General features: G+C 40.1%; 1 protein-coding gene across 1 annotated transcript in view; it reads left to right on the top strand.

Moving 5' to 3' along the window:
• Positions 1 to 24,464, top strand: part of HMCN1 (hemicentin 1) — a 202,606-nt gene that overhangs the window by 91,476 nt on the left and 86,666 nt on the right. The window contains exons 19-36 of the mRNA XM_027811253.2: positions 2,024 to 2,168; positions 3,678 to 3,790; positions 5,092 to 5,251; positions 6,090 to 6,264; positions 8,747 to 8,874; positions 10,774 to 11,046; positions 11,934 to 12,029; positions 12,443 to 12,637; positions 13,708 to 13,838; positions 14,484 to 14,631; positions 15,119 to 15,245; positions 16,249 to 16,403; positions 19,014 to 19,292; positions 19,900 to 20,181; positions 21,279 to 21,387; positions 21,978 to 22,147; positions 22,379 to 22,533; positions 23,321 to 23,444. Of these exons, the coding sequence (XP_027667054.2) occupies positions 2,024 to 2,168; positions 3,678 to 3,790; positions 5,092 to 5,251; positions 6,090 to 6,264; positions 8,747 to 8,874; positions 10,774 to 11,046; positions 11,934 to 12,029; positions 12,443 to 12,637; positions 13,708 to 13,838; positions 14,484 to 14,631; positions 15,119 to 15,245; positions 16,249 to 16,403; positions 19,014 to 19,292; positions 19,900 to 20,181; positions 21,279 to 21,387; positions 21,978 to 22,147; positions 22,379 to 22,533; positions 23,321 to 23,444 (2,965 nt within the window). The remainder of the gene's footprint in view (positions 1 to 2,023; positions 2,169 to 3,677; positions 3,791 to 5,091; positions 5,252 to 6,089; positions 6,265 to 8,746; positions 8,875 to 10,773; positions 11,047 to 11,933; positions 12,030 to 12,442; positions 12,638 to 13,707; positions 13,839 to 14,483; positions 14,632 to 15,118; positions 15,246 to 16,248; positions 16,404 to 19,013; positions 19,293 to 19,899; positions 20,182 to 21,278; positions 21,388 to 21,977; positions 22,148 to 22,378; positions 22,534 to 23,320; positions 23,445 to 24,464) is intronic.

Genomic DNA, 24,464 nt, shown 5'->3' with positions numbered 1-24,464 from the left:
AAAAGTTGATGTATAAACTGTGTGATAGGTTCTATGCTTACAAATAAAGATGCTTTGTGCAATTAGACTAGCTTGCTGGAAACGAGGATCTGATGTCACCCAGGTGAATTACAGCAGACAGCCACCACTCGGCAGGAGCTGCAGCCTCCTTGGAAGAAGCCAGCTGGCTGTATCTGTAAGGCAGTAGCTGCTTCCGAGTTTCTGCAGGTGCTGTCATTCAGAGTACAGCCATGCCCCTGAGAAATGATAATTTATTACTGTTCAAAATATGGAAGTGGAAGTGTGGCATCCTGACAGTTACACCTCACTGAGCACTGCCCATGCTACAGAATTTCTAACTCTGAAGAATAGATGAGGGAATAGGAGATGGTAACGGGGGATGTGGAGGTCTATAAAAGGACTTGGAACCAATATATTTGTCATTTGTCCTTTTATCTTCTATTTTACTTACTTTCAAAAGCAGTTTTATGCATTCTCGTTAGCTCTTGAATTTCAGCCTTGGGCTCTGAATATAGGAATGTTGGTGGAATATACCTACCAGAATGACAGAAATGCTGGAATTTAAGCCCTGGTACTGAAAAGCATTTATTTTTCCCTGTTTTTTGTTGTTGTGGGGTTTTTTGAGTTGTTTTTTTTTTTCTTTTTCTTCTTTTTTCTTTAAATAAAGATACCAGAAGATTTCTGTAGATTTAGGGTTTAACATGACCTTTTTAATGTGATTTACTGTTGCTGATGGGATGAGAGAAATGTCAGTATCCCTGTACCAGATACTCCTTTCCCAGTGATGCACTGCTCAGAGCATGAAAATGTGTGTTTTCTGTTCCCCTTGGGAGCACACTGGTGCCAGTTTGTAACTCCTGCAGACAGAAAGGTGGCGGAGCCACCACACCTAGGTTACTTGTTCGAGTGAAGTTTAGTTTCTTCAGTAGTAGCCAAATTACTCATTTTAATATCTCTGTGAAGGTCTGTTTTTTTATCTTGCTTGCTAATGTCTCCCTAAAGCCCTTCCTCCACAGCTGTAATTAAAAAATGTCAGTGAAGTTTTTATTTATTGTCACGAATCAGAACCCTGGCACTACCTGACCGTTTGCTTGCTAGAGTTTTCTGCTCAATTTTTGTATCGCTGGGAATCATTGGCCTTTTCTTTAGACTGTGTAAGGGCAAGTAGCACAGGCTGTAGCTCCTGTGAGAAATACTAGCAGGATCGTCCTTGTCGAGTTGCTAATTCCTCTGTATAGTAGCGCTAGTTTCCTATAATTGTAAGCTTGTGGCAAAAGCTACAGTCCAAGGAAAGTGTTGGAGTAAGTTATATTTAGAGAAGAATGCAGCTTTTTCCGAGTATGGCATGGCTGGAACAATTTTTCATTTTAACAGCCTTTCTGTAAGGCAAGTCTACGTTGAGCTCATGGACTGTTTGTTGGTTTTGTTTTTGTTTTTTTTTTATGTTGCTATAGGGTATATAATTCTTAAAAAATTACTGTTTGCTGAAAATTGAAACTTTTTGTCTTTCACGATGGTATCTTCAGAGCTGATCTCTTCTACTTGATGGATATGGCAAGTTAGAAGGTTTTGATAACAATAATGATTTGATAATAATAATAAACAAAAGAAAGATCTACTTGTTGAAGAACAAGTCACTGCACTTATCAAGAGCTCATCAAGGATCAAATTGGGTTAATGGAATAACTGATAAAAATGCAGAAAAATAAGTCAGCTACATTTGTTTTTGCTTCAGTGTGTGATTGTAAGCATGAGTTACAGTTCTGTAGGTGTTGTGGCAGAGCAGAGTTGCTGTTGCAGATCTTGATCTCACTTCAGCAATAAATATGAGCTGCTACCAGAATTCTGTTTTAAAATCAGCTTTTTATGAAAGGTGGACGGTAGGAAAAAATCTGCTAAAATTCTCCAGGAACATATAATTTTTAAGGATATGAAATAGTCAAATAAAGCCATGCTGCATCCCGAAGTAAATATTATCCACAAGTATTTTTTTCAGTAAAAAGTCACACCACTCTTTTGGCAGCTGGTTCCCAATCCCTACATTAATGTTCGCAGTGATGGAAGCCTGCACCTTGAAAGAGTTCGGCTGCAGGATGGTGGCGATTATACCTGCATGGCAAGTAATGTTGCTGGGACAAGCAACAAAACTACTACGGTTAATGTGTATGGTAAGGAACACTGTCTTGTTGCTTTTGTGCTGAATGCAAGATGAGAGGGCGTTTCTTACAGCACCTTTCACTAGAGGTTTTTGGTTACAGTTATACTAATCTCTCAAATTTCCTCATATGTAATGATGTTACTTCATAAAGTAACACGGTGAGAGATTGGATCCACTGCACAGGAAAGAACCGAGCAGTTGAGACTGTTTTTAAAAATAAACCAAAAATTACACCATTTTGTCATTGTAAAAGATCCTAATTTTGAAATAGCTACAAAGATTGGGCTGTGCATTCTTCATCTCTGGCTTTATTAACAAAACAGATGCAAGTGGGAGTTTACTGGAAAACCATGAAAAACAGTGCTGGGGGGATTCAAAACTCGTGTAAGAAAGCACAACTCATGGGAGAATTAGAGTTAAAATGAAATATGAGTAAGGCAAAATGTGTTTGTTTTGTTTATTTTCGTGCCCCACCCTCTGCCCTTTCTTTTGCTTTAATTAAAACATACCCCAGACTACGCTGATAGCAAGACAAAGTGTCAGTATTTCTGCTGAAGATATTTGTATTCACTCTGTGTGGGGTCACAACCACATGTTTTACAACCTGACGTTTTCTCATGTGTTAAATTAATCATGAGAGATTGATTTTAAGCTTCACTGAAGATGCTGGAACATCTTTTTATGTTAAGACGACCATTATTATACAGAGAAATACTCAGCATCTGATCCAGTCTTCAATGTCAGCACTAGTTTTTGGAATATTTCAATATTCTGATATCTCAATAACTTCAGAAAAGAAAGGACTACATTCGTGTGTTTTTAGAAAGATCTAGTGTTTGGTATTATAGCCTTAAATATTACCAACTTTTTTTCTATTGTTAATTCAAAACCACCTCAGCAGGGGAGCAGGGGTTGTTGTTTTCTCTGCTTACTGATTTTGTGAAATGATCTGGTATTAGAAACCATTGCTGCAGTTAGCACAGCTTTGTAGTATTTGTAACAAAGATGAAGTAAGCTTGGAGTGTGATCAGTTCTTCACTCTCTTATCTGCTCTGTTCAAAATATTGTCCATCGGATTTCATGAAATTGATTCAGCAGCAAAAATGCTGATCCTGTTCTCATGAAAGGTGCTGTATAGGTTGATCTATGTACAGTATCATTTCAGGAAGCTGAAAATGTTGTCAGAGGATAGTGTGACAAAGACTTTCTGAAATGATTGCAATCAGCTATGTGAAATACCTACAATTAGTCTAAAACTGTGTGTACCTAATACAGTGGTCCACCGATGGCTGACGTGCTTTATTACAAACAGGTATTTATTCTGTCATGAAAGACTGGAGAGTGGAGGGGGAAGTGGCTGGTCATTGTCAATGGCAGGGTTCGGCAGAAGAGGCTGAAAAATTCCCAAACCCTGCTGCCTGTGTGAAGTGCTAATTAAAGTAAAGGGATTTTATTGTGAAAGTTGTGCCATGGTTTGAAATGTCTCCTGCATGTGTTTAATCTTGGAATTTATTTTTAGTTCTGCCTGTTATTCAGCATGGACAGCAGATATTCAGCACCATTGAAGGAATACCAGTAACGTTACCGTGCAAAGCAAGTGGAGTTCCGAAGCCATCTATTGTCTGGTCCAAGGTAATTTCTCATTTCCGAGCTGTTCATGGTGAAAGATGAATTGAACACATCATTTAGTTGTCATGAAAACTGTATGCAAGAAACATGGCCAAAAGCACAGCTGAGGGACCTGGACCGCTCTATTTATTTATATGTGCTTTTGTTTCTTAGAGCAGTGCTTTCTGGCCAGGGTCCAGCCACAGATCAATGTTCCGTTCTTTGGAAGGGCTTTGTTTATTGCCATATCATTATGTTTTTAACACTTTAGAAATTGTTCATATTCCTGCTGGGGGTTGATAATTTCAGATTAGGCAATCTGCCACAGATTGATTGTTCGTTTTTGTTTTGGAGCTTTTCTTTAAGGTGTGGGTTTTTTGTTGGGTTGTTTTTTTTTTTTTTGCTGTCTCCCCCTACTTGAAGAGCATAATTCCTGGTACTAAACTATTCAGGGTACGTTAACAGCTCACCCGACATTGCTGTGAAGGCACTGTTGTGCCTCAGAAGCTGTGCGGGTGTAATGGATTGGGACCTTGTGAACAGCTTTGTTTAAAAGAAAAAAGAGCACACAGCTGACTGTTGGTTTGGGAGGGAGGAAAACATGGGAGGAGCGGTTTTTCTTATCACTGATTCAATACAGACAAGGAAGAGTCAGCTATCTAAGAAACATTTCATGTAATGTATGCAAGATCTGCTTTGATATCAGAAACCAATGTCAAAATTAACTCTTGAAATCTTGATTTTTTATTTATTTTAAATATTCTTTGAAGATTTGTAGTCTGTAAAATGCAACAAGTTTTCTGCATGAGAATCCCTGCGCTTCTGCTCTTATTACTGCTTAGACAGTGACACTCAAGGAGTGTGAAAAGTTAGTTGTAGTTAGTTAATTCTTATAGATGGAACTTTGGGGCCAGGCTTCTTAGTTAATATAAAATATTTTGTCCATCTCAGCCATAAACAATCGAAGCAGTACTGTAATGTAAATTAAAATATTGCTCAATTTAGTCAGACTGCCAGCAAATTGTTTGGTCTACAGAACTGTATTGAAGAGCATGGAGCATATTGCACAGTAAGAAATAAGACCCAGTGTTATATTAAAAACACAGTATTCTTTATGTGAAGAATCGGTCACTGCAGTGGGGTAAGCTAGGGGACATGCTACAGGCACTAACAATTTTTATATTCCTTTAATAGTTTTAATGTTTTTGAAGATTTTAGCACTGTAAGCTTGAGCTTTTATTGAATTAAATTATTGTAATTTGGTTTATTTTAGAAAATCTAGGTGCTGTGGCTATTTTTTTTTTCATTTATTTTTCTTTCCACAGAAAGGGGAAGTAATTCTTTCCAGCAATGTGAAATTTTCTGCAGGGTCTGATGGAAGTCTGTATGTAGTTTCACCAGGGGGTGAAGAGACTGGGGAGTATGTGTGCACTGCAACAAATGCTGCTGGTTATGCTACACGTAAAGTCCAGCTGACTGTCTATGGTATGTGTGAGCTACAATCACATGTAGTGCCATTGTCTCCCTCCTCCCGTTGCATTCTGTTTAGATGGTAAATCCCACTCAGGTGGATTGTGAACTAAGATACCCACAGTGCAAACGGGATTTAAACTGATCCCTAATTAGTGTTTTTGACTTTGTCCTAGATCACTGGGTCCACATAGTAGGCGATTTTACAAATGGCTGTTACTGAAAGGTCTGTCCTTCAGCCATTATGATTCTCTTAAAACCTCCTGATACCTGTTACCTTGAGTTCATGTGCTAGGATCTTGGACTGATCATAATTTCATCTTTTATGGAAGTGGATAGGAAGTATCTGTATAGGAAAATAATTTCCTGCTGATAGAAGAATGAAAATCAATTAATCCCCCTGGTCCCAAAGCTTCCTAACACCTCCCAATATTAGAAAAAAAAATAATTTAGGTGCACGCTTACTTTGCAAGGCATTTATGGCTTGTAGGTATTGGTGCTGTAGTGTAACATAGTTCATGTAGTGGTTGCAAACTACCTGTGCAGCGCAGAACCCAGGATATGGATGAACTATATACACTGGTTGCTATCCAGCTTTTTGGGTAGAGATAGTGCAGTCCTCCTGGTATTTGTGGTATTGCACGTAGGCATCAGCCAGTGTCTGGGCTACAGGCACTGTACGGAAGCATTACAGTGATTTATGTCCATTGCAAGCATGTCATTAAAAATAGGATTGTAATGTTATATGCTTGATAAAAAAAATAGAAGTTTAATCTGAAATAAAATTGTATGGTGTTACATTTGTACAAATATGTATATTCATTGCAGACTCTTAACATGTTCCATGTTGTAGTGAAACCTAGAGTATCCAGGCCTGGACACCAGCAAGGAAGTGCATATGATAAACCCATAGAGATGTCAGTAATAGCAGGGAAAGATGTCACACTTCCATGTGAAGTAAAGAGCTTGCCACCACCCATAATTACCTGGGCCAAAGAAACGCAGCTCATATCTCCATTCTCTCCGAGGTAACAATGTTTGATGAAAACAAAAGAAAAGTGCATTTGTGTCTTAAGGTCTCATGATTTTGGAAGGGTGTATATTTTCTAATTGCCACAGGATCAATCAGAAGGTATTAAATTCTCCTGCATGAGGACTCTGTTTTACTAAGTCTTAAAACTCTCTTTCCGAAAACAAGAATATGTCTCTTTCTGAAGGAAACTAAGACCTTTGTACAGCTTCCAGTGCAATGTGTGTTTATGTGCAGCCTCAGGAGGCTGAGACAAAAGAGATCCTGTTATATTAGTACTGCAGCAGTGCCAGAGACCCATGTAATCTGTGCCTGATCAGAAATGTTTAAAAACTGTTTTTCTTTTCTTAAGCACTTCATGTTTATGCTCAGGGGAGCGTTGTCTGTTATTCAGATGAAGTCTGGGCTGCCAGTAGAATATAGATGATGATAAATGTTTGGGAGTGTTTACAGGGGCTCATTGCTCATTGTGTTTTGGATCCAAAACCTCCAGATATTCTCAAACGTGTGAAAACATAGCTAAATGCTCATAAAAATGTTGAGTTGACAGCCTTAGAGAATGAGAAATTGGGGACTGTCTTGTATACATGAGCCACAATGTTGCAGTTCTTCCTTATTATTTTAGTACGGTACAAAGTAAGAGGAGACAAGTAGGTGATTATTGTCTGTGTGTTCCCAACTGAAGTGCCAGGCACTGTCACGGGGCGTGCTAGTGGTCTCTAGTTTTGAAGATACCTCTGAAGGGGTAAAGGCTACAGCTGTGTTCATAAACCAGGGAATGGTAATACTGGCCAGGTGCACGCTGTAGCGATTGCTGTGCCTGTTGTCCAGTGCCTCCCAGTGAGCCAAGTGGAAGGCGTCAGCCAGCAGCTGAGCTGAATCAAGGAATGGTGCAGAACTGAAGGTGAGCCTGTCTCTCCTGTGGCCAAACCTGCACCTCAGAGCTGCCCATTCCAGTGAGTCTGAGGCAGCCGCAGCAACTAATAGCTGCTGGGCCCACACATTGGGTGAAGGAGGCTTGTGCACAGAGATTTCTTGGTAGTGATCTGTGTGCAGTTGTTCTCTGTGTCCTGTGAGCACGTTGCATGCACTAGCAAAGTTGCATTCTTGGTCCCTTGTCCTTGTTTTACCTCAGGAAACGTTGACAAATTAGGCTACTTGCTCATGGCTGTTGTGGAGAGATCCAAGTTGTCCAGAGTAACAGAAGTCCAGCTCAGCCCATTCCATAAAATTGTTTACAGATGTCAGCAAAAGTTAAAGAATTAGTCCAAACAAAATTGTTTGAGACCACCCAAAGATGATGTTAGAAATGTGACCAGTAAACAAAAGAAGAGTGAAATCAGAAATGAAGGATCTTTAATCAGAAAGCAAATGTAGTTAGTGGACAAAATTAATGGAAGTTTCCCCAGCAATCTGTCTTTTGTTTGGTTTTTTGTTTGGGTTTTTTTTGTTTGTTTGTTTTTTGTTTGTTTGTTTTTTAAAAAAAGTTTAGAAAGAAATGGTCAGAAGAGGAAGAACCATAATATCAGACAGATTTGGGTGGTGGCCTGGAGGAAATACACTTCACTTTCTATTCATCTCTCCAGGTCATTGCAATCCCAAAATTCACCATTTATGCCCTTATGATAACGTTGTACTAATTAGTGCCAGAGAAAGGAGGACAGATAACATCAATTCCCACCAACTTTGCATAAGTTCTGTATATAACCTTAAGTGCTAGACTCGAATTTCTTCTTATCTGTTCTTAGCTGTCACTTTTTCTTCCCTCCTCATTTATTTTCCCTATCCCTCTTACTTTTGACTTCTACATAAGGTTTTGGCTTAGCTAGCCAATGTATCTTGTAATGTAACAAGCTTCTGACCAGAACTGTAGTAAAAATTAATGCTATGTACTTGACTGTTTAGTGATGAATGACGACAATGTCTATAAACACCAAAACTGGTGGTTTTGAATTGGAATACTCTTCAGAATCCCCCTCTTCTATCTCAAATCAATGTAACACCTTTTTTTTTGCCAAGGTGAAGTAGTATCAAAAGTTTAACTTTCTGACCTCACTGACCGGGGCTAAACAAAAATTTTTGACAGGAGGTTGAAGACCTCCATTTCTTTGCCTGTTGGTTTTTAATGGGTTTTTGTGGATTTTTTTTTTTGGTTTGGGGGTGGGGTTTGGGTGGTGTTTTTTTTCTTCTTTTTTCCTCATTTCTAGAAACAAGTCAGACTTTAATATGTCCTGTAAGTAGCTAGAACCTAATTTTGCAATTTAGATATATTATATTTTAGGTATTTGCTATGTATTCTGAATGTAGTGGCTCAGTAAAGAGTTAGAAAAAATATAAGTCATAGTTTAGTAATATGGCACGGTTCAGTGTGCCCTGTAGAATGGTGTTCTTTTAGCTTGTAATGATCATTAGCAATGTGTAAGTAGAGGTCATTCACCTTTCAATACACGTTTACTCAGTGTATTTTCTTCTTTTTCCAGACATGCTTTCCTACCCTCAGGGTCAATGAAGATCAGTGAGACACAAGTTTCAGACAGCGGAATGTATATCTGTGTGGCCACAAATATTGCTGGGAATGTGACTCAATCGGTGAAGTTAAGTGTGCATGGTAAGTTTTATCTTGAAGGATAATCATCTACAAGTTTCCTCATGGAATTTAGCATCATGCAGTGCTTCTCAAATGTTTGTCCTTATGTACATTAAATACTATTGACCTATAGTCTTTCAGGTCATATTATCTTCATATGCAAGTTGTTGTTGTGGATTATGTGGAAAGGAAATACTGTATGCCCACACATATGTATACATATATATACACACATGCATACCCCTTCCTTTAATGTTCCTTAGACTTGTGGAAAACTTACAGCACAATATGACAGTTGACTCTTTTTAAGGCAGCCAGAAGGATTTTAGGAACTGAAAACTTCTGTTCTAATGCACTTGGATGTGCTCTGTGTGAGAGGTTTCTCAGCAGTTAAGTTTGCAAACAGTGGCTGTGAATAGCAGTGTTGGCTGAGGCTTACAGCTGCTCGCCAACGTGAAGGGAATCACATATCCAAACTCTTACGGTAGTGCACGTCCGAGTTTGCTTACACGTGCTCAGGTGTGAAACCAATGTGCAACTGTGTCATCTGTGAGTAGGCAGCTGCCTCTGCCTGTGTGCACAGCTGACTCCATGCTCTCTCATTTATTCCTCCTCACCTGTGTCAGACAGAAACACAGGAGAGCGGGTGCCACAGCCGTGGCCTGGCACAGCCCAGACGATACTGATAGATAGTAATTGTGGGTGTATGGGTACTTCTCTTGTGGTTCATGTTCATGTCATTTGGAAGTGTTGCTGCCAATGCCCGCTGCCAGCACATGTCTTTGATGTGGATCACACTGCAAACGTACCAGGTTGGAACTCCTCTCCCCAGCAGCTCTGAAACCTTCCGACTATGTGAATTCCATTGCAGTGGCTGTAACAGACTGCTGTCTGGTGCTGTGTGTAGAAGAGTCTCATATCAGTGCACATCTTTGTTTATCTGTAATTGTAAATTAACAGAGAGTCTGGAAAAATGGCACTTGTTATTGTTTCAGACATTCTTTTAAAGTCTTTTCATTGCCAATGATCCTTAGAAAGAAAGACAAACATGGTGGCAAAAGAGTTGTGGTGGATTTATATTATTCTTTGGGACCAGCAAAATCTCTTCCAGTCATATTTTGTCTCCTTGTCCGAACTTGTATTTGGAAGCATACAAAGATCAGGGATTATGGGAAGGAAATTAAAATGTCAAAAGGAAAATGTGATTAACTTTGTCATGAAAGCTTTTGAATTGTTTTGTGTTATGGAGAGCCAGTACCCACAGCTCTTCAAATCTGCTCAGTATAATAATGCTACACTATTCATATGGTACTCAAGCAGCAGAATTTGAAATGTAGCTGCTTCAAATAATTTAAGCAATAGGTTGTCATACATCCTATTCTACACAGAGAACATGCAGGTCTGCTTTCTTAGTCACCTGGGGGAATTTGGTTTCAGTGAATAATGGACATTTCCTAAAATGACAAAAATGGAAAAGAGTTTCATAGAATGGTTTGGGTGGGAACAGACCTTCAAAGGTCACCCAGTCCAACCCTGGGACATCTTGAACTAGATCAGGTTGCTTAGAGCCCCGTCCAACGTAGCCTTGAAAGTTTCCTGGGATGGAGCATCTACCGCCTCTCTGGGCAGCCTGTGCCAGTGCTTCAGCACCCTCATCATAAACAGCGTCGTCTTTATTTCTGATCTAAATCTATCCTCTTCTAGTTCAAAACCATTGCGCCTTGTTCTATTGCAACAAGCCCTGCTAAAAAGTCTGTCCCATCTTTCTTATCAGTCCCCTTTGAGTATTGAAAGGCTGCAGTAAGGTCCTCCTGGAGCCTTCTCTTTTCCGGGCTGAAAAAACCCAGCTCTCTCAGCCTTAAGAATGATCTTGTGCGTCATTTTCTTCACATTACTGTATACTAAACTTGTCTTCCTTAGTTCCTCCAAAGATACAGCGTGGGCCTCGAGTTTTGAAAGTCCAAGCTGGCCAGAGAGTTGATATACCCTGCAGTGCCCAGGGGATCCCTCCCCCATCGATCACTTGGTTCAAAGGCAGCAGTGCTGTGCCCATAGATGGTGGGCAGTTTGTCCACAGCATGGATGGAGCTCTAGGCATCAGCAACGTTCAGCTTCCTGATGCTGGAATCTACAAATGTGTTGCTAGTAATGCAGCGGGCAGCGACGCAGCAGAGATAACAGTACAAGTTCAAGGTATTTATATTAGGGCTGTAATCTTGCCTCCTGCTCTGGCTAGGTATGATTTCATGCTGGTGCTGTGTGGCTTGTGTTTTGGGGGGCAATGTGCTTCGCTGTTAACTGTGACATGATGCAAAATCCAAATCTGTTTTAGCTGTTTCATTCTGATGTTACTTAAGGAAAATTAGAACAGGCAAGTAGTGTTCAGAGAGTTTGCAGAAATAAGAAAAAGTTTCATGAGCTGAAACTGAGCTCTTTACTCAATCAGTATGCCGTTGAAATGGTGACAGGGCAAGAGTGGTCAATGTGCCAATGTAAATATGTAGTATAACTCCTCACTTGATGGGCTGGCATACGTCACTGTAGCATGACTGACCTAAGCTAAGCAGGAATTATTTCTTCTTTGTAATAGTCTAAAGGCAACGTTTGGGTCCCTTTGGATTAGAGTTGCTGAGAACTGCTTGTTACAAAGAACTGCCACTAACTTTATTTGATTATAAATAATATTCTTTGTATAGTTTCAGTCCACCTTCAAGTTTAAAATGAGGTGCAAGAACAAAGGATGGAAGTAGTACTAATATGTGGTATGAGAAAAAACAGTTTAAATAGTGTTTTTCAGATTTTGCAGAAACACTGTCTTTGCCCTCGAAACAAATCCAGCAATTTAGAGAGAACCAACTTCAGTCAAATTTGAAAGTATCTTTGTACTGCTTACTTTCTAATTATTCCTGTTGAAATCAAGACTGCTTGTGTAGTACACATTCTGATCAATCTAAAGAGGGTTATTGGAATCTGACCTTGTGTGAATGAGAGAGGCTTAGAAGCACTAGGTGTTGCCAAACTGTGTGTTTACCTTTAGGAGCAGGGGTCAAGAATTTTTTGGGGGTCTAATTTTCTTTCAGAATCTCCTACTATCGAGGATCTGGACCCTCCGTACAATAGTCCCTTTCAAGAAAGAGTGGCAAATCAACGCGTTGCATTCCCATGTCCAGCAAAAGGTGGGTATTGTTACCACTTCCAGTGACAAAAGTATATTTTTCTGTTGACCATCGAAAGTTACTAAGTCTCTGGGTACTGCTTGGCATGGTAAAAATGTACCATCTGCACAGTATTTTCCATATATACTTTATGTGGAAAAATTCAGACTAACAGTGATTTAAATAACCACCATGTGCAGAAGTTCTGTGGAAAGTCATTGCTAGCCAACAAGGATATTATGATGTTTAGGACTTAAGATTTTTAATTTTAAAATCATACTGTAACAGTCAGGACTTCCTCTAAGTTTGAAAGCTCATGGCCTCCCTGTGAATTGTCTTTGGCAGTAAGACTTCTAGCAGGCAGTGGGAATTGCTTGAATCCTTATTTTGAGCCGAGGGAAGCGTTGCTTCATGTTTCACCTTTTTCTCGTTAGGTATTCCCAAGCCTGTCATCAAATGGCTACATAATGGAAGAGAGCTGACCGGCCATGAAGCAGGGATTTCCATTCTGGAGGATGGGACCTTGCTGATCATAGCTTCTGTTACACCTTCTGATAACGGAGAGTATATCTGTGTGGCGACCAATGAAGCTGGAAGTGCAGAAAGAAAATACAACCTGAAAGTAAATGGTAAGTAATACATACAACGACTGGGAAACTGTTTTTGAAGAACATCTTCTCTTTTATTGTTGGAAATTTCACGCCCCAAATCTGCCCGTGTGCAGTTAAATTATAAAATCTAATCTGAGTACATGCTTAACTGTTGTTCTGGTACTGTCTGTACTTTTTTCTGTTGTTTCTGTTCTCTGTGACTTTATGCACAAACCAGTTTTGTTTTGCTCAGAGTTAGATGCATCTCATTGGTAGGGGGCTCTAGTTATACTTGAAAACTTTAATGCAAATAACAAACGAAGACTTTTGTACTGTAGAAATTAAAGATTTGGGGATAGATCTGCATTGGAAATATAAGTATGAGAAAAACTATTTATCAGAATGAAAATAGGATAGGAGAAGTCTTGCTGCTGATATTCTTCCAGAATCCTAATTGGAAAATAGAAACTCTACAGGTGGTCCTGAGATATATTTTGATGTTTTGCTTCTTACAGAGTACTTATATTCCAGCCTTGTTCACTTCCTATGATAGTTCTGACGCCTGAGCAGGATTATATCCTTATCTTCATTCTGAATTCGATTTTGTGCCAGCAGGGCTCATCAGTGGGGTCTGAACTTTCTAATCCACCAGTTAAGACCCTTTGCATTCGTAGTGGGACAAACGATAGGCGGATGTTCTTGGGTGTGACTGGAGCAGTGAAGAGGAAGGATGACTCTCTGGAATCTGCTTCCTTTATATGCTAACCCATGAGATTTTAAGATAAATATTAAATTTAAGATCAAAATTAAATCTTAAGGTTATTCTCTTAAAATGTTGATGGTGGTTGTATTTGAGTGAACTTCCCTGGGAGTCTGTTACTGGACAAGAGAAGACTCGTTTTTTGCAAAAGAGAAGGACACAGGGAGATATGTCCAGGGCTAAAAGGCAAATGAAGATGAGATTTTGGGGAGAGAGTGAAAAGGGTCTTGAGAAATTCAGATTACAGTTGTCCTTGATGGTCAGGGGAGAAGAGGAGGAGGAGGAGGAGGTGGACATAGGAAATCACTGGAATAGAAGGCTTAATACATGACTTTGAGCTTTTTTATAGTTCCTCCTGAAATCAGAGATCAAGAAAAGGTGACAAATACATCTGTAGTTGTTGATCACCCTGTAAGTCTCTTCTGTGAAGTATCTGGTAACCCCTTTCCAATCATCTCCTGGTATAAAGAAGATATCCAGGTATGTACGATTAACCTAATTGAAGTAACATAGCCATCATCAGTCAGTTTTGTGTTGGCTTTTGAGTGCTTGATATGAGAACTCATTTAAAGTAAATACACATACATGCCTTTATGTATATTTAAACTGCACTGAGAACACCCGTTCAGAAAGCTGCTCAATAAGTCATAAGTAAACTCTTTATTTTCACGATTCCCCTAGGAATTGCCCTTAGCAATCTCCCAGTATTGTAGATGCCAGAGCCCTTTCAGAGGGGACCAATAATGGTATTGTCTTCATTCTGTAGATGGAGAAATAAGAACTTTTGCAGGTGGTTTGAATTCCTCATGGCTATCCTTCAGTCCTACGCTGCTTCTTGTAGCTGATAAGTGATAGTTTAAGATGAGGAGAGACACCTTTATGCACCTTTGTGACTAATCATTACTGATGGATGAAGAACTCCTCTGGTTTTCCCACTCTGTATTGTATATTTAGCTACAGGTCATATTGAGTAGGTTGTAGAAGTTCAGGAGATTAGTGCTGTAACTGAAAGGGGAAACAGACTATTCTTAGACTAAAACTACTATTTTCTTATAAAAATCCAGCTGTAATATTTGGCTGATGTAACTTGGATCACATAAGGCTAATGTCTCGGGTTCTTTTAAGGTTGTGGAAAGCAGTACTCTCCAGATTTTGCACAATGGGAAGATACTTAAGCTCCTTAAAGCTGCAACTGATGATGCTGGACAATATTCATGCAAAGCCATAAATGCAGCAGGAAGTTCTGAGAAGCTGTTTAACCTAGATATACTAGGTTAGTTCACTGGTTTTGGTTTTTTGTTTGTTTTTTTTTAAAGTTGGTGATCTGAAACACAATTGATCTTTAAGAAGCCAATAAATTTCAACTCATTATAAATAGATGCTTCCTTTCACTGCCCATGAAATGTTGGCTGCCAAAGCACTCATCATGATGGCTTTTGAATACTTAAAATTTGCCGTTCTTGTAGTAACACAAAATGCTGCTTTTCATTTCTGGATTTTGGTCTTCGGTACTTTGTTTCGTATTTTTGGGTGTACAGCAATCTAACATGGGAGTCTTCTTACATACAGTTCACCAGCGTAAGTGTGGAAGTGCTTGTCATGGTAAAAATGATGTTGTGATGTAGTAGAAGTCACTTTGCAGTGAAAACTAAAGTTGTTTCAAGGGAGTAGTATGATCCACTACTGCATTTCTTCCAGTTTCACAGCATACCTTTTCTGGTTAAATACCAATTCTTCTTGTAATGTTTGTCTTTTTAAAGTTCCACCGAGTATAATAGGTGCTGAAACCCCGGGTGAAATTGCAGTGATCCTCAACCAGGAAATTAGTCTGGAATGTAGGGCCAAAGGCTTCCCTTTTCCTGACATTCACTGGTTCAAAGATGGCAAGTAAGTATATTATAACTTCTGATGTTTGTGTCTAGGTTATTCCTCCCGTAGAACATAGAAGAAGGTGGTACACCCAGCAAGCTCTGCTTTTAACTACTGTTAAGTTACTGTCATTAGATACAATTTGTGGTGGTGTGACGTGGGAAGTTCTTTAACCAAAAGTTAGCACCCTGCTTTTCTTCGTGAACTGTCCCATTGCTGACACTGGCACTTGCAGAGCAGATTTGTGGTATTTGAAGGCAGACAATGCTTGAGGCAATATAAACATAACCATTTATTTGAGTTTATTCTATCTAGATTATTTTAAACGTACCATTAGTGAAGATACAGTTGTTTTGCTGACGTGATTTTTTCATTGGTAGACAGTACCCATGTCAAACATTTTTCTAGCTAGTGCCTTGTGCAGTTCTGCATATATACATTAAAAGTTTTAAAACATTTGTAGCCTGCATGTTTCAGTTCTTCTTCTCATCTTCCAGGAAAGCATACCAAGAGAAGAATTCTTGGCGACTTAAATATGAGCTGAAAAATAAAATGGGCTGTGTTTTTAAAAGGCATTGGTGTTTAACAATGTAGTTCAGTATAGGTACTGGCTAGTACTCACAGGTATTCTGGAGTGACAATTCCTTACTCTTTGGTATTGATATGTTGACGCTTTCACGTAGTAGTTGACATTTTATTGTCAACAAAGGACTGTTGTGAACTAAGCAATTAGAAAAAGGAGCTGAGGTCAGGAATAGGACTCTGGCTCTGATGCTGGCATCCTGGATGACCTGAAAAAAGTACTTTTGTGTTTCAGTTTCTTCTAAAAACTAGGAATAAAGTTAATTAAAATAGTTTGTCACTTCATGGTGGTTCTTTGGATTAATGCTGTTAGTCTAGGCTAAATGGTACTCTTTAATGGTGCAATTAGTGCCATTAAAGGACCCCTTCTTATTACTGTCAGTTTAATGTTAAAAGGATGGGTTCAGAGTCCTGTGAAGTAAAATAATCTCTATTCCAGGCCCTTGTTTTTGGGTGATCCCAATGTTGAGCTTCTGGACAAAGATCAAGTTCTACACATAAAGAATGCTCGAAGGCTTGACAAAGGTCGTTATCAGTGCAGCGCCACCAACACTGCTGGCAAACAAGTTAAGGAGGTCAAGCTGATCATCCATGGTGAGCTTATAGAGTGCCTTATCCTGGAAGATCCTTTAATTTTGCTCAAAAGATTTGGTTTTGAATCGAGATACTCAGACAAATATAAATCGAGGCTCTGATCCTGCAAAATTTGTGTGTAAACATAATACTCATCTGTTCACAAAGTGATCTTGAACATTTATTTGTATCAAGTTAAGTATGGATGTAGTCTTTGCAAGCTTGGCCTTTAAGTGACGTTCATGTACTTTTTATTAGTTTCTAATTGATAAAAGCCAAAAATCTTGAAGGGCCTTCTTAAATTTTGCTATTGATTAGTTTCATCTGAATTACTTTATTATCACATTGGCTTTGTTATTTTGATCTGTCTTAGGGAGGAGAAAATTAATTGGAAGATTTTTATTCTAAGATACTCGTGCTCTTATTTTCCTTAACCTAGTGCTAGGAGTAAATTCAGCCAGGAATAATTTTAAGTTAGTGTAAAATTATAAAGCCAAATGCAAAACCAGTAAGAATCAGATCCAAGTAGTCTTTGAAAAAGATTGCTCCAGATGATCTTCAGGTAGTGTGGTATGTCATCTTGCTTAAATTGGTGTAAACAGAGGTCATTTACAGCAAGTGAGGCCGTTTATAGCAAAAGAAGCAGCACTAGCATGAGATAACCACGTTAACATTATTATTTTTGTGAAGTTAGTAGTACACTGAGTATACTTTTTGTGTTTTTACAAGCAGTGGAGTCTTAGCAAAGATATGGAGAACAGACAATTCCTGTAATCAGTGTTGCATAAGTTTAATGTAAATTAGGAGATCATCAGTTGGGAGAAAAGGAGGGGAGATTCATGGAAGAAAGAAGTAGCTTTTGAAGGAAGACTTCAAAGGAGATAAGAGGAAAAGTGTTTCAGTTTGAAGGATGTGTGGAAGCCTAGTCAGACCTGAAAACTGACAAAGCACAGTGCTAGCAGAAATTAGGGGGAAACAAGTGAAGAAATGTATAGGTGGTGTGAGTCTCTTGTGCCTGGAATTGAAAAGGTAGGAATTTGAATCTGTGAGCCCTTAAACTGATGAGTCCTCATTAGCTATGGATTTGCTTCTGAAGAGTGTGTGTCTTCTGATAACTGTGAATTTACTATACGTTATTTCCCTCATCTGGGACATTTCTGAAGTGTGGAGCAATCACACGCATAGAAATATGCCTGTTCATAGTCATAGTGCAGTCTTTTTCTGTTGGGAACAAAGAAAATGCTAGGAGGACTTTGCAGGTGATTGTGGCTGTTTTGAGATTAGAGGAGTAAAAACCCCCGTGCAAATAAAGTCCTCACAGATGAGTAGACCTTAGTTCAGTTTCTTCAGAACAAGTAGGTAGTAGGATGGAGTATCTCTTTACTTTAAATTTCTCATTAATCCTGACTGGACAAACAGAAGCCCATGGAGTGAGAAACCTAGATGCTAGTTCTTGCTAGTTCTTACTTTGGTTTAGCTGTTTAGTCCTACTTCTGGCTTTGGGATTTTCCTAAAGCACCATGTTAAAACCGTCCCTCATGTCTGTGGATGAAAGCAATTTCTGATAGGGAAATGCATTCATCTTTGAACTGGGTGTGTTTCAGCGTATTTTATAGGTTTGCGTATTTTTGCACACATGATTTAATTAGGAAAATATTTCATTATGGTCTGAAAATCTGCAGTATCCATCTCATAGGTGGAGGTCCGTTCACTGACACCTTGCTTTACGTTTCTGCAGTGGCATTTTAAATGAACACTATGGAAGTCAGTGGAAGTCTAGGATATACTGAGCATGTTTGGCAGGAGAGGAGTTAATGTGTCTGCCAGATGTGTCTGGTACTTTCAGCGGTCATAAATTTAGTTGTTGCCAATTGCAGTGTGTTTTTATTACTTCTACAGAGATTTACGAACTCTTTATATTGGCTGATTTACACGAGAGCTTGTTTGCTAGAAAAATCTGAATACTGCTGCCTAGTGAGCAAGGGAAATGACTGTGAGCCAAAAGTTTCAAAAATAGGAGCATAAAGCTAGACTGTTAAGCTCATATTTAGTCTCAAAGTAAGTGACTTCATCTTCAGAAGTTTTGAGAACTAAGCAGTTCCCACTCCAGACTCCAGTTGTAGAGGCTTTTCAATGTATTCGATATTTTAAATAACAGGTCTCTGTTACTTGTTGGGAGGATGCACCTCCCGAGCGATACAGGGGCTGTTCCTGTGTCACCCCTCTGAGGCAGGGAAGAGGCAGAGCCGTGCCCCAGCGCGCTGCAGGACACACGGAGGCCCAGCTGCCCTAGCTTGGCACGTGTTGGAGCCTAGGAGGTGAAGTGTCTCCAGGTACCTCTAGCAAGGCAGCAGTGCTTTGTAGTGCCCCTTGCTGTGGTGCTTGTTTCTTAAATATATGGTGGCCCTTGATGTTGTGTTCTTGTCGTGCTTTCAGCTCTGTGTGCCCCAGAGAATTGTGCAGGCAATATATAACTCTGCTGGGGAAAACCCAAACATAAAACACCAGAAGTGTTGGAAGGCTGCTAAAACTGAAATCTTTTCTTGTTACAGCATTCTAATGATAAATCCCTTTAAACCTGCAGACTTATATACTAAGGCTTTAATATTGTTATTTTGTCTTTTGAAATAGTCCCTCCTAGTATTAAAGGAGGAAATATCACCACAGAGGTATCGGCGCTTCTGAACAATCTTATAAATTTGGAGTGTGAAACCAAGGGAATCCCTGTTCCTACCATTACATGGTACAAAGACGGACGCCCGCTAATTTCCAGCCCCCAGGCTCTGTATGTGGATAGAGGGCAATTCCTGCAGATACCTCGGGCCCAAGTATCAGACTCTGCCAAGTACACCTGCCATGTCACCAACGCTGCTGGAGCTGCCGAGAAGACCTATGACGTGGATGTCTACGGTAAGTGAGGGTTTATGGAACTCGGTTACTTGCCGTGTTACAGGATGCGCGTTTGGAAAGCTTTGCGGCCTGTGCCACGTCAGCAGGCCTCGCAGGCCTGCCAAGGGGGCACAGCAGCCAGTGGCTGCATTTAAAGCCTGGCCTGTGTTAGCAGGGCCGCGCAGAGGGAGGTTTACACCCGGTCCTTCAGGTGACTCAAAAAGCTCGTAACTTCACAGGCCTTGTGTCATGCTTCAGTGCAGCATCAAAACTATTTTTTCTCCACGTATCCTTTCTCACTTGTGTGCTGAACAACGCTTACCTGCAACAGCCACTCCGGGTGGGATTTTCAGCGTACTGTTTCAAGACCCTCATACTTAGTTCTTCCATCTCAGGGCCCTGCAGATCCTCTGTTTTAAACAACTGGTCAATATTGAACTTCAGCATTTGACTTCTCTGTTTTCCCTTTGTCTTGGCTTGCCCTGGCAGCAAATTCTCACATGAAATTGTGTGTGATGTAACAGCATATAGAGCCAGAGTGGGTGGGGAGGAACTAACCCATTTGCTCTTAATACATTTTTCTGGCTACAGAATTAATTGCTTGCAATTCATTTTTTCCTTTGTACAGTTCCTCCAGTAATTGAGGGCGATGCTGACACAGCCCGGAACAGGCAGGTGGTTGCTGGAAATTCACTGACGTTGGAGTGTAAAGCTGCTGGCAACCCTCAGCCTCTCCTTACCTGGTTAAAAGATGGTGTGCCTGTGAAAGCAAGCGACAACCTCCGCATTTTATCTGGTGGGAAGAAGCTGGAGATTCTGAACACTGTTGAGGCTGACCGGGGCCAGTATTTGTGTGTGGCCACAAGCATAGCTGGAGAACAAGAAATAAAATACGAAGTTGAAGTCTTAGGTGTGTGAGTAGCAAAACTACTGTTTTATCAGATTTCCATAAACCTAATAAAGTCTGTTTTTATTTTTGTTGATATCGTTATATTAAAGGTCAGTTAGTCAAGCTACGTGCCTAGTTAAAACTGGGCACTGCACACTTTTTCTGTCCAGGATTACAGGACAGTTGGAAGACTCTTACTTTCAGGTTAGTTCTTGAAGAGTTTTTGTGCACGTGGTGTGTAAATGCTGGTTTTGGTAACCTTTAAAATTCTTAACTTGCCTTCATAGAAGGAAATCATAGATATGAAAGGTATCAATTAATATAACACAGTTAGTTGCCTCTGGGGAAAGAAGATCTTTCTCTGAATTTGAGTTGTGTTGTGCAAAGTTTGAACATTTCCTTGGAAAAGATACTTTTTTTTTTCTTTCTTCTTTTCTTTTGAATCCTTTACTACAGTCTGCATCTCAGCAGTCCCTTCTGAGTGTCTCTAGGTAAATGAATTGTACAAACATTAATGACATTCTCCTGACATGGAAGGGTTTATTTGAGAACTGTAAAGGCTTGATTTGTAGGCACTCTCTTGAAGAACATTGTATACTATTGCATGCAGATATAGAGCATCCATTCTGCTGCTCCAGGTATATCTCACTGGTCTTGCTGGTCGGTGAAGGAGCTGGGAAGAACTGTATGGCAGTGCTTCCTTCCCACCCTGCCCACTCCTGCGAGGGAATGAGGTGGGGTGAAGAGGACCTGGAAGAGGGTCCCCTGCACCTTTGTTTTCTCTTTCTGCTGACAGAAGATACATAAACTCCCCACACACTCCCTGTTTACAAGGTTGTTCTGACAGAATCTGAAAAAAAAACCAAACCCAAACACAATAAATAATAAGAAAGAGTAAGAGTGATCTGAAGCCCCAAAATATCACTTGGGTAGGTGTTTATCTTCAAAAAGGAACAGTGGTGCATAATGAACTACATATCGGTGAGTGTCCCAAAGTGAGATAGATGTCAAGACTGTTTTGTTTTTAACATTACTATTTGAGGTAGATTTTGATGATAGTTCTGATGCTTGAAGTTTTTGTTGATTTTTTTTTTTTTTTTTTTTTTTCTGTCTTACAGTCCCACCATTTGTGGAAGGTGGGGATGAGCTCTTGGACTACATTGGGATTCTCCATAGCCCTTTGGAGCTGGATTGTTCAGCAACAGGGACACCCTCACCGACTATCACGTAAGGGGATTGGTGTGACAGTAAGAAAAAGAGAAAAAAATCTGCTGGTAGATTAGGTGAGCTTGGAGATAGTCTTTATGAACTGCCCATGTTATTTAGTGGTGGTTAATGTACGGAGGACAAACTCCTGGCTCCGCTGAAGACAGACGCATGGCAGGATCAGGATTTTATTTTCAAGTAGTTTGGTATGTTGTGTCAATATGCATGTCCTGGGAATTAGGATAGATAACAAGAGCTGACAAAACTCTCATTCCCTTGCTAATGCAACCACATGCTTTTCATCCACCACCAGTGATTGCTTTTGCTTTGGAGATTACTGTCTGTCTCTGGTGGTATCCGCTTTCACTACTGCTTCCCAGCTGTCACCTTGCTGACTTCTTTAGTGCCTGTGCCCCTGTACTCCCTTCTTCTGATAAACTATTTCAGTCCATGGCACTCAGAAAAGTGGAATATTATCTGACATCTCCAAACCTTCCTAGAAATGCAAATAGAGTTACTGAGACATTCTGTTTAATACAGTTGTGTGTATTTTAGGAGTGTTGTTAATCTTACTTTCACAGAGAGCTGAGATTGTACTTTCTCTTTGGTAGGTGGTTAAAAGATGGTCAACCAGTTGAAGAGGGAGCTGGACATAAGATCTTACTAAATGGACAAAAATTTCTCATCTCTCGAGCTCAAGTGTCAGACACTGGCCGCTATAAATGTGTGGCTACAAATAAGGCAGGAGAACATGAAAAGGAATTTGATGTTACTGTGCATGGTAGGTTACTCAAGAGGAGGGGAAGCAGCAGACTGCCTTTATTTTAAGTTGCTGGCAAGAAGGTGCTCAAATTTTCTGTAAACATTCATTTGCATTAGTAAGTTGAAAAATTAGAGATGAGAGTAGATGAATTAGAAGCAGAGCTACTCTTACCTGTGGGATATTGCTTCTATATATTTAAATGTATATGTTCAAATGATTCTTCATTTTTGTTTCTGGTGCTTCTTGCAGTTCCTCCAACCATCAAATCAGCTGGGACTTCTGAGAGAGCTGTTGTGATACACAAGCCTGTGACACTGCAGTGCATAGCCAATGGCATTCCCAGCCCTTCCATAACTTGGTTAAAAGATGGTCAACCAGTAAACACAGCCAGAGGAAGTATAAGAGTAAGCACTACTCTTTTATGGGATTCAAACCATGAAGGATAGTTACAATAAATTGTACACGTTAGTGCTTCTTTTCCTTTTGCTTCCCTCGTGCTGTGACATAAAGATACTAAAGACCCATCCTGTAGAGCAGTGGGCTTTTTACCTGAATCAGATGGTGTCTCAGACTGAACAGCAGTGTCAAGTAGACTGAATCCCATTAGATACCTCCATATCAGAAGACTCCATGACTATAAATGCAGCATCTGGCTCTTTTCAGCTGTAGTTTAACCTTCAAGTTACGGTTGTCTGCCAGTTATGGGGTGGCTCTACCCACTTGTCACAGTGAGGCGGGATTAGATGTGTTTTTCTATAAGCACTGCTATTGCAGCACCTACCTATAAGTTCCCTTCCCACTGAGATTCTGACTTTCGATGAACAGCCCTTCCCAGTGCTTGCATGCTCCAGGGGGGTGAGTGCTTGTAATGGCTTTGAGTTACATTAGGCTGGAGCAGTTTTTGACATCGTGCCAGCGGCAGCTTTCTCTGCCTGCAGTCTCCTCTTCACTTTGCTTGCCTGACCCTCTGCTATCTAGGTCTCCTTACAGCTGTACAGCTAATAATCCTGGTGTCCCAGCATCACTGAAGTCTCTGAACTCCCAAACACCCCTTGCATGAATATTAGCCCCAGGTTAGAGGAAAGACAAGACTGGCTGTATTCAGCATAAACATCTGCTTTGCCATTTTGCTTAGTGGCTCTGCTTGGGATCGTTGTGTAAAGTGGTTCCCTGCTCTCTGTTTTGGTACAGCTGGAGTCTTCAGGCCGTATTCTGCAAGTTGTCAAGGCCCTGCTTGAAGATGCTGGCCGATACACTTGTGTGGCAACCAATGCTGCAGGAGAAGCCCAACAGCACGTTCGGCTTCATGTGCATGGTAACGTTTCTGCCTCTAGTTAGAAGCTAAACATGGCTGTTTTCGGGGAGATTTTTATGTCTGTATTCCCTTCTCTTCTAAGCTGTCTAGCATTTTTGTTCTCTCTGCACATCTGTCTGTCTTTGTCCCACTCCATTAGGATGAAATGAGGGCAAAATCTGCCTTGGAATTCAGTCTTTCTCCTGTGGTACCAAGGGCCACAGAAATTAAGAGTTTTCTTTCCAGGTAACTCTTGAGTTCAGAGGTATCCCAAGAAGCCAAACGCGTGGCCACTAACCCAGCACTCAGACGGGTACTCCATGTTTCTAAATCAAGTTATGCTGTACCACTGTGGCATTACTAATTTGATCCAAGTCTTCTGGGAAGAATGGTATTCCCTGTGACCTTGCAATGGGGAATTTTACAGGAATGACTTTTCTGAGAAAGAAACATTCTCTTATGAGGGGATTTTTCAGACTGTTTAAAAAGAATTTTATTTTGCATCTAAAAACAACATAAAAGGAATCAGGGAAACTTGAGAAGCTGTTGTTTGCATGTGAATTTAATAAATGCTTTCACCATAATTTACATATATTTGCTTCAGAAGTGGTCACGATGTATTGTGCATTCTTGATGTGAACCAGTCCTCGGAGGAGGTGCAGGAATCCTCAGGAGGCGCAGGAATGGACTGTGGCAAAATGCTCATGATGAATATGATTATGTTGATTTTGACTGTCAGAGTCAGTAACTGAAATGAAGCAAGATTGCAGTATCTCCATGATCTCCAGACTTAGAAAGAGAAACCGCTCTCATCTTCAAATTGCATCATAGTCAAATTTACTGTCAATTCCATGCTCATAAGTGTCTCTTTTGCTCTCAGTCTTCATGTTCTAAGTGTCATTATCTGATGTTTCTGTCATGTTCCAAATTTATAATTATTAGTAAGATGAGTCTTGCTTTGTTAAAGCAGTGTGCGTCATCCAGTTTAGCATTACCAGTTCAAGTGAGATGAGCTTGCCCCATTACAAGAATTACTGTTCT

This window comes from Falco cherrug, chromosome 12, assembly GCF_023634085.1.
Source record: "Falco cherrug isolate bFalChe1 chromosome 12, bFalChe1.pri, whole genome shotgun sequence".
NCBI lineage: Eukaryota > Metazoa > Chordata > Aves > Falconiformes > Falconidae > Falco > Falco cherrug.
Note: the sequence above shows the minus strand (reverse complement) of the source record. Positions and strands in the feature narration are given on the sequence as shown.